Consider the following 9,766-nt stretch of genomic DNA (forward strand, 5'->3'; position numbering starts at 1 on the left):
CGCGTTTATACAGCGCTGCGCATTAACCAATCACACACGATTCTGTTGAGCTTATGAATGCACTGACCAATCAGAGGCGTTCAGATGAGTCATCGCTAAAACGCCCACTCGCTCGCTCACTGAATACCTCTTTCTGGCGAATTCTCTCTTCAGAAAGTGCAAATGTGTCTACGAATCTGTAAGCTATTAATTTCATAGTGTAAACAGCTTCAGTGATTTTAATGGGAGTTTTTGAGAGCGCTTGAACTAGATATGTAAATGCTCTTTGCTCTAAATGATATGATTAGTAGCCTAACTTACAATGTTTTTATTCACATTAACTTTCAATGTTAAGTTCACATTAAATATAAACTCAGTCGTATTAAAAATGTTATGGCATGACATCCATATCTGTTAATTATGTAAACAGACAGGTTTTTATGCATAGTTAATAGATTACATTTGACCATCGCCCGCTATAGATCAACATAATCTATAAAGGTGAGAATCAAGATATTTCATGATATAGGCCTAGCTAATGCGTTTGGGGATGTTTCGACTAAAAAAGGAAAAAATAAATAAAACATAAGTGCTGTTATGGCTGCTGTGTGTCACATGACAATGCAATCACAATGCATATTCATATTTATTTTGAACTACAGTAACATCTTCTGATTTCTCTCAACATGGCGATACCAGAGCTGTAAGTCAATAAATTGGAAAAAGAAAAAGTAACTTGCGTAATATATTACCCCCAACACTGTCTGGGAATAATAATTTCGATTTTGTCAGGGTGTAATTCTCCCTCCTGTCCGCTGGGCGCTCGTGTGCGTCGATCTGCAGCAGCGTCACTGTGGAATACACGCGAAGCAGAAGCGGAACAAGCGGCGCAGCGTACATCAAACTGGCGTGCTGAACAACAGAAAAACGTTTTTTGTCTTCAAAAATTCAGATTTTTTTTGAGTAAAAATGCCGGACTTAGCGGTAGAAAGGGTCGTCGTTCATCCCTTGGTGCTACTGAGTGTCGTGGATCATTTTAACAGGTAAATCTGAGTGTTGTGATGGTGCTGTAGTAAAACTGTTAACTCACTGTCATTAGCTACAAGCTAAAGGCTAACTGGATACAATTACGGAAAGGAACAATTTCCTAATTGAAATAGGTATATCAAGGTGTTGCATATCGACTTATAACATTTAAAGTCTATGTTATAAAATTTTGTAGAAGCACAGAAATCTGACTACGTTAGCTGCAAGTCAGTTATGCCTAGTAACATGCACAGTTGGAGCTGTTAGCTTTTGGACAAGATGACATTTCAAGAATTGAATCAATTATAATTTCGTTTTCTTTATATTTCCTTTAAATTTCTTATCTTTAATCCTGTTCTTGATGCTGAACCTACTGTGATACTTAACTTGCTGCATGAGACACACTAACGTTACCGTTCAAAAGTTTGGGATCAGTAAGAGTTGTAATGTTTTTAAAGAAGTCTCTTCTGCTCATCAAGGCTGGATTTATTTGATCAAAAATACAGAAAAAAACAGTAATCTTGCAAAATGTTATTACAACATAAAACAATGGTTTCTATTTTAATATCCTTTAAAATATAATTTATTTCTGTGATGCAAAGCTGAATTTCCATCAGCCATTACTCCAGTGTAAAGTGTCACATGATTCTTCAGAAATCATTCTAATATGCTGATTTATTATCAGTGCTGGAAACTGTTGTGCTGCTTAATATTTTTTGGGGGGAACCTTTGATACTTTTTTTCAGGATTCTTTGATGAATAAAAAGTCAAAAAGAAGAGCATTTATTTAAAATAGTAATCTTTTCTAACAATATAAATCATTGCTATCACTTCTTAACAATTTAACACATCCTTGCTGAACAAAAGTTTTAATTTCTTTCAAAAAAAGAAAGAATAAAAATGTACTGACCGCAGACTTTTGAACAGCAATATATATTGTTAGAAACTATTTCTATTTTAAATAAATGCTCTTCTTTTTGACTTTTTATTCATCAAAGAATCCTGAAAAAAAGTATCAAAGGTTCCCCCCAAAAAATATTAAGCAGCACAACAGTTTCCAGCACTGATAATAAATCAGCATATTAGAATGATTTCTGAAGAATCATGTGACACTTTACACTGGAGTAATGGCTGATGGAAATTCAGCTTTGCATCACAGAAATAAATTATATTTTAAAGGATATTAAAATTCTCTGAAGGAAATAATGCATTATTTATCGGCTTTAAGATATCGGCAAAATTTTCTTATCAGGCCGATACCGATAACAGAAAAAATGAGCATTTATCGGCCGATACCGATATGGTGACCGATATATCGTGCATCCCTAATTTTAATGTATTACGTTATTTTACATCATAATGCTATTTCACAATATAAAATTTTTTCCTGTATTTTTGATCAAACAAATGCAGCCTTGATGAGCAGAAGAAACTCCTGTAAAAAACATTAAAAATCATTCTGATCACAAACATTTTTTTCCCGGTAGTGTATATACACGCATTTATTATTACATATGTCAAATTATTACATGCATAGCTTTCTGAACAGACACTTGCAGACGAGGTTCAAGTGTAATACATTATCTGACACAGCTTATATATTCAAAGAACTATACATTTGAAGATACTTTGAGAAACAATGTTATATATGTCTCTTTGTATTATTTGCAAACCTTGTCTTTGTTTCGTAGGATTGGTAAGGTTGGCACTCAGAAGCGAGTTGTGGGTGTTCTGCTGGGTTCGTGGCATAAGAAAGTGCTTGATGTGTCCAACAGCTTTGCTGGTATGTTTGCATGCCTTGGTGCAAAATGCTCTTCTTTCCTGTTGAAATATAGTTTAAGTAATATTTGAATTGTGTGGCAGTGCCTTTTGATGAGGATGACAAAGATGATTCGGTTTGGTTCCTGGACCACGACTACCTGGAGAATATGTACGGCATGTTCAAGAAAGTCAATGGTAAGATTGCTTTACTATGCACATGTGAAGAATCAATGTCATGCATATGCTTTATTGAATCTGTCATGAGCTTATGTCCAAGCTCTAACAAGAGTCATGGTTTTATTTCTTTCAATTCTAGCAAGGGAGCGAATAGTTGGGTGGTATCACACGGGCCCAAAGCTGCACAAAAATGATATTGCCATAAATGAACTCATGAAACAGTACTGCTCTAATTCGGTATGTAATACTGTTTGTTTTACTAATTTTTTTCAGTTTATTTTACACAATATGTACCAGGGTGCAAGCAAGTCATTTTTTATCCTAAATCCCATGTACTTCCCAAAGGTTTTAGTCATTATTGATGTGAAACCCAAGGACCTGGGGTTGCCAACTGAAGCTTACATCTCAGTGGAGGAAGTGCACGATGTGAGTTCTCATGCATATGCTTTATTGAATCTGTCATGAGCTTATGTCCAAGCTATAACAAGAGTCATGGTTTTATTTCTTTCAATTCTAGCAAGGGAGCGAATAGTTGGGTGGTATCACACGGGCCCAAAGCTGCACAAAAATGATATTGCCATAAATGAACTCATGAAACAGTACTGCTCTAATTCGGTATGTAATACTGTTTGTTTTACTAATTTTTTTCAGTTTATTTTACACAATATGTACCAGGGTGCAAGCAAGTCATTTTTTATCCTAAATCCCATGTACTTCCCAAAGGTTTTAGTCATTATTGATGTGAAACCCAAGGACCTGGGGTTGCCAACTGAAGCTTACATCTCAGTGGAGGAAGTGCACGATGTGAGTTCTTTTTGAAGTAGTATATTAATATATTTGATTTCTCAAATGCTAATTGTTGACATTTATTCTTCGCTGAAGGATGGAACTCCCACATCTAAGACGTTTGAACACGTGACCAGCGAGATTGGAGCAGAAGAGGCAGAGGAAGTTGGCGTGGAGCATTTGTTGCGGTAAGATGGGGATGAAAACATGTACATTACTGATTATTTGATTCATTTTAGATGTATTACAATTAGGGCTGTCAAAATAACCTGGTAACCCTCTAAGACCGAGACAGCCGCCTGCGGCTAAAAATAACAATTGTTCTTAAATGTTTAATAACTTTTGAACCGCTAATCCAATCTGAATGCTTTAAAAAGCCTCAAATGCTAATTGTTGACATTTATTCTTCGCTGAAGGATGGAACTCCCACATCTAAGACATTTGAACACGTGACCAGCGAGATTGGAGCAGAAGAGGCAGAGGAAGTTGGCGTGGAGCATTTGTTGCGGTAAGATGGGGATGAAAACATGTACATTACTGATTATTTGATTCATTTTAGATGTATTACAATTAGGGCTGTCAAAATAACCTGGTAACCCTCTAAGACCGAGACAGCCGCCTGCGGCTAAAAATAACAATTGTTCTTAAATGTTTAATAACTTTTGAACCGCTAATCCAATCTGAATGCTTTAAAAAGTGTTTTTTCGGAGATATCTAATTTGTCTTACTTGGATATTCAGAGGCTCCGTAGTGTACGTGATTACGTCATCACATTTTGACAACATTGATTTGTCAGAAGAAACCAATGCATTTCGTTCCTCTGAGCCAAACAGGAACTATTGTTGACGCTTAAGGCTGATTTATACTTCTGCGTCGGACCTACGCCGTAGGCTATGCGTCAGTTTTCATTTATACTTCTGCGTCGTTGTCCGCGTCAATGTGCAGTACACATGCAAACCGCTAGTCAGCAGTGTCCACGGGCATGTTGCTGGTGTAACCCGCAGTACCACGGCAAAAGCCGAAGAAGAAGCGGCTTGTTGGAGAAGCATTATAGCCGTGACGGCGGCAAATAAATATCAAATCATTATTTAAAACTACTAAAAGGAGACCACAACGGAACAGGAGATGGCGGCATACTTTCAATCTGCACAAGGACTTGTACCACGGCAAATCAACATCGTTTGTTGCGGACAACTACTGCTGTATAATGCTTTGTAGTATAATAAGTGATAAGACACTTGTTCTTTGCTTTGTTTTATTTTATATAAGAATATGTAACATTAAAATATATTAAAGTGCACATAAACACACACAAAACTCAAGTACATATGGAGGGAGGGGTTCTTGCAGACCAATCACAGCGCTTGCGGTCTGCGTAGAATTGACGCGCTGTTAGATTTTTGGAGAGATGCATGTCAGGCTACGGCGTATGGGCGTGCGTCTATGCGTAAGCTACGGCGTAGGTTCGACGCGGAAGTATAAATTGGGCTTTAGTCCCACCCCCGTGCCCAGATTGGTTCAAACTGTCCCATATTCAACCAATAAACATAGGTTTTGGTCTTTTGAACCGCCATTTAGGATTTTTCATTGCAGATTTGAACAAACGCAAAGTGAAAGTAAAGTCTGTCGTCCCTGCATGAAAACAAACACAAAATAACACATTTGCATGAGAGAACTCTCTGAAAAAGCCCAGAAAAACACACGACGGAGTACTTTGACATAAAACAAACCAAAACAAAGGATGAAACAGCGGTACATATCGGATAAAGCACTGGAATTTATGTCTTCGCGTCGCTTCTGCAGGTCCCGGTAAAATCTATTCTGACGCAGAGTACAGCCAGCGGATCGATCATTTATATTATGTAAATAATTCTTATATAGTTCATAAAGATTATTTTCACTATTTTTTTCTGTTGCACTCTGTATATTTCTCACTCATTTTGTGTGTAGTTTGTGAATCATTTGCACTGTTTGCATTTTTGTTGCAGAAGACAATTTGTGCAATCGTTTTCACTAAATAGCTGCACGGTTTGTGTTTGTTGTATAACACTGATTCCATTTTCTTTACTCCCTAAACGTTTTTTGGACACATCTATATTGTTGGTAAACTAATAGACCTTATAACAATATTGTAATAAATGGCTATAACTTGCTTGGAGAATGTTATATGTAGACAACATTTTATTTGGAAGTGTAAAACACCCAGATACAACTTTCTAAAGAAAAAAATCCAAACTTCAAGATTTTCTGTTTGAGTACACAGTAAAAAACACCCAGTTGTTGCTTGCGTTTTCTTAAAATTCTGGAAATTCATTCATTCTTAGGGAAAACAAAAGGAAAATTTGGACTTTAAATTAGCTAGACTGAAACTTCAGGTTCTCCTGTTTGTAATGATATATGACACTTGATGCTGACTGCTAGAATAGGTCTTAAAAAACAAAGAAAAGTGCAGGCGTGTCAGGTGCCCCTTTAAGGGTTAACTTCTGCGATTTTATTATTTTCTGTATAAAAAGCATCCGATCGAGCGGCCAATTAAAATAAGTTTAGGCTAAATACTCAAAATGCTGATCTTGTATCGAGACGATTCTCACGCAAAATATTGATACCAAATATTTGAACTAGTCATTTTCTTACATATTGTGAAAATGAATGCACAAATAAGCTGTGGGGAAAAATGATAGCTCTCATTCAAACAGAGAGAGTTGATATTGACGGAGACAGAAATGTACTATATTATAGGCACAGCTAAATTATAATGGGATTATGTGAAGATTGTTTTAAGTTCACTTAATTTTATTTTTAAGCCTATTAAATGTTAAAAACGATGGCTTTCAATTATACCATAATGTATAATTACAGGGGAAAAACGATGTGGTTTTTCATAAATTTGGATATTTAATGTTGAATATATGTATTAGGGCTGCACGATAAATCGAAATGGAATCGAGATCGCGATTCGATAGAAGCTGCGATTGTCATGCGTATCTTTCAGTGAAGCACGGTTCTGTGATCAGCAGTAAATCTCCATTCAAAGGCCAGAGGGCGCTCTCGCGCTGAAACTCCAAATACGCCTCGCAGAAGAAACCCAAAAAATGCCTATAGCTGCAGCTGAATAAACAGAAGATTCAACTGCTTTCATTGATTCAACGTGACTAATAAACACACGACTACGGCAATATACGGTTTATCTGAGTTCTTATTATAATCATTTTCATTAAAATAAAGTATATTTATAATGCAATGCCTTTATCACTGCTTAAATACTATGAAATATGTTGCGTGTCTTATTCTGTGTAAGAAGCCACATCATCTCACAGAAGGATTTATTTCAAACACTCGACTGACATTATGAAGTGAGTTTGGAGTAAATATGTTATTAAATGTTGTATTTTCACATGCTTTCAGATGGAGCAGCATTTACTTCACAGAGCCGTAGTTCACTGAGAAGCTATGCAAACAGCTGTCATTATCGCCAACGATTTCTTAACAAATTTCATAATCGCGCAATAAAATCGTCTGGGAATTTAAAAAAAAATTTTTTTTTTTGCGTAACTTGTCAGTGAACTACGGCTATGTGTAGTAAATGCTGCTCCATCTGAAAGCACGTGATGATGATTTCCTGCTGATTACAGAACCGGCTTTTTTAACAAAATGCGCATGACAATCGCATTCGATTAATCGTGCAGCCCTAATATGTATTACAATATGAAAATGCATTACAAGTTTTAATGTTAGGTTCAATTAATCACAATCAATTACAGAAAAAATGTGCGATTAGTTAATTTTTTTTGTAATCGATTGACAGCACTGATTAAAATATCTGTAAACAACCTAGTTTATTTATTCTCAAGATGATTTTTTGCAGTGATATCAAGGACACAACAGTTGGCACTTTGTCGCAGCGCATCACCAATCAGGTTCATGGCCTGAAAGGGCTCAACTCCAAGCTGCTGGATATCAAGAGCTATCTCGAGAAGGTTGTAACCGGCAAACTGCCCATCAACCACCAGATCATTTATCAGCTGCAGGACGTGTTCAATCTGCTGCCTGATGTCAACCTGCAGGAGTTTGTCAAGGCCTTCTACCTTAAGACCAACGACCAGATGCTTGTGGTCTATCTGGCCTCGCTCATCCGCTCTGTAGTGGCGCTCCACAATCTCATCAACAACAAAATAGCAAACCGTGATGCAGAAAAGAAAGAGGGCCAAGAGAAAGATGACAGCAAGAAAGAAAAGAAGGATGAGAAGGATAAAGATAAGGACAAGGAGAAGGAGAAGGGAGACGCTACAGCCAAGAAAGATGACAAAAAGGAAAAGAAATGAACCTGAACTGGCATGAACTTGGGCTTACACAATCTTGGCTGTATGAGGGAGCAATTCTACATTTCTTTGCCGCCTCTTGTAACAATTTGTGGTTTAAATTGGGCTTTTTTCTGTCTTTTTGATATAAAGGACTTGTTTTTGTTTTGATTCAAAGAGAAAGAAATTTGCTTTAAATTTTCTTTCCCTTTTTGATGTTCTGGTCCTTATCAAGGTTGACCTATTTACACTTGCATTATTAGACCATGAGAATATCAAGACAGGTGTCCAGTGTTACAGCAAAGTCCAACTGCAGACATGTCATTGTATTTACACTGAGATTTCTTTTTTTTATCATAAAAAGTCATGTCAAACAAGCTTCTGCAGCCGAACCTGTTTTATTTTGTTCACTACATGCAAAGCACGCAGTTTGTTAAAAGTTCACAAAAGAGCACATTTGCAAAACATGTTTTTTCCTTGCTAGTTCATAAAAGAAAATGTTTCAGAAAAATCTGCTCTTTAATAAAATGGTACATTTGGCTTGTTCTGAAAAGAAAATGACAGTTTAATCGAAAGGACCATGTGCATTGTAGGAACAATTCAGCTTCAGCAGCGATGCAGATATTCATTTTCTTTGAGCAGATAGAGCAGGAAAGAAGTCAGCGATCATCTTGTAGGATGAGGAAGAGTTTCTTCTTCTTTCTTCTTACATTTGATTCCAAAAAGACTTAGGATCTTCACTAGCATCAGGTCAACGATTTCCTCTTCCTCAGAAGGCTGAGTATCAGAAAAGTTATTTCAGTTATCACATATAAACCAATGAACGTTTGCTTATGCGACTTAGTCTAACAGCAGAAAGAGTGACTCGTATAACACCTGGTGATTCTCCTGTTCTTCACCGAACGCCTCAAGGATGATTGAGACAAAGAGGGTCAGGATCACAAATGTAATGAAGATGACGCAAGTGGAAATGATGAGAGCGCCGAGCACCGGATCAGAACTCAGCACCTGCAGAGGAAGCATGAAAGCTGTGATAAAGCAAAAGCTTTTAGTCTTGGACTGTGAATCATTTTACCAACCTCATCGTAATTGAAGATTCCAAACTGCAAACTGAAGATTGTTTTGAACGCATCTGGAAAAGTTCTGTATGAGTACAGCTTCCATCCAAATATTAGATTGCACTATGAAAAGAAATGAATGCTTTGATTTAAGAAAACATTGACAGAAAGGCACCTACAAATGTAAGCCTATGGGGTGGCCATTCAATGTTTTTTTTCTTTACATTAAAAAGGACAAGTCAAAATTATTATTTGTGGTAAATCGACAATGTAACACAAGATGCTACTCATTGAATTTAAAGGGACAGTTCACTTATAAATAAAAATTCAGTCATCATTTACTCCGCCTCATATTGTTCCAAACCTGTATGAATTAGCTTTCTTTTTTCTTCACAACAGAAGATATTTTGAAGAATGTTGGTAACCAAACAGTTTCATGTCCCATTGACTTAGTATTTTAATCCAAACTATGAAAGACAACAGGACTTGAAAACGTTCGGCTACCTAATATTCTTCAAAATATCTTCTTTTTTTAGTTCCACAGAAGAAAGAAACTCAGGTTTGAAATGACTTGAGGGTGAGTAAATGATGACATAATTGGGTGGATTATCTCTTTAAAGATGAAGTATGCCATTTTGGGGTATGTTAAAGGGGTCATATGATGTTTTTTTAAAGATCATT

General features: G+C 36.5%; 2 protein-coding genes across 2 annotated transcripts in view; one reads left to right on the forward strand and one right to left on the reverse strand.

Moving 5' to 3' along the window:
- The first annotated feature begins 798 nt into the window (after window positions 1-798).
- LOC107553010 (26S proteasome non-ATPase regulatory subunit 7) lies at window positions 799-8,405 on the forward strand. Its single transcript, XM_016235082.1, has 7 exons — window positions 799-1,022; window positions 2,697-2,788; window positions 2,869-2,961; window positions 3,083-3,180; window positions 3,289-3,369; window positions 3,826-3,917; window positions 7,595-8,405. Exons 1-7 carry the CDS (start codon window positions 949-951, stop codon window positions 8,049-8,051), a joined length of 987 nt encoding a protein of 328 aa, XP_016090568.1. The 5' UTR covers window positions 799-948; the 3' UTR covers window positions 8,052-8,405.
- Window positions 8,373-9,766, reverse strand: part of pkd1l2b (polycystic kidney disease 1 like 2b) — a 62,527-nt gene continuing 61,133 nt past the window's right edge. The window contains exons 34-36 of the mRNA XM_016235029.1: window positions 9,107-9,208; window positions 8,904-9,035; window positions 8,373-8,804 (exon numbers count right to left, since the gene is read on the reverse strand). Of these exons, the coding sequence (XP_016090515.1) occupies window positions 8,694-8,804; window positions 8,904-9,035; window positions 9,107-9,208 (345 nt within the window). The 3' untranslated portion in view covers window positions 8,373-8,693. The remainder of the gene's footprint in view (window positions 8,805-8,903; window positions 9,036-9,106; window positions 9,209-9,766) is intronic.

This window comes from Sinocyclocheilus grahami, unplaced genomic scaffold (assembly GCF_001515645.1).
Source record: "Sinocyclocheilus grahami isolate Dianchi unplaced genomic scaffold, SAMN03320097.WGS_v1.1 scaffold462.1, whole genome shotgun sequence".
NCBI classification, from domain to species: domain Eukaryota; kingdom Metazoa; phylum Chordata; class Actinopteri; order Cypriniformes; family Cyprinidae; genus Sinocyclocheilus; species Sinocyclocheilus grahami.

What these genes read in the sequence shown, in the direction of transcription:
- LOC107553010 (XM_016235082.1), top strand. Translation starts at nt 949, where the DNA reads ATGCCGGACTTAGCGGTAGAAAGGGTCGTCGTTCATCCCTTGGTGCTA. An exon ending in GTCGTGGATCATTTTAACAG is followed by an intron (nt 1,023 to 2,696) that starts GTAAATCTGAGT and finishes TTTGTTTCGTAG; the next exon opens with GATTGGTAAGGTTGGCACTC. An exon ending in CAGTGGAGGAAGTGCACGAT is followed by an intron (nt 3,370 to 3,825) that starts GTGAGTTCTCAT and finishes TCTTCGCTGAAG; the next exon opens with GATGGAACTCCCACATCTAA.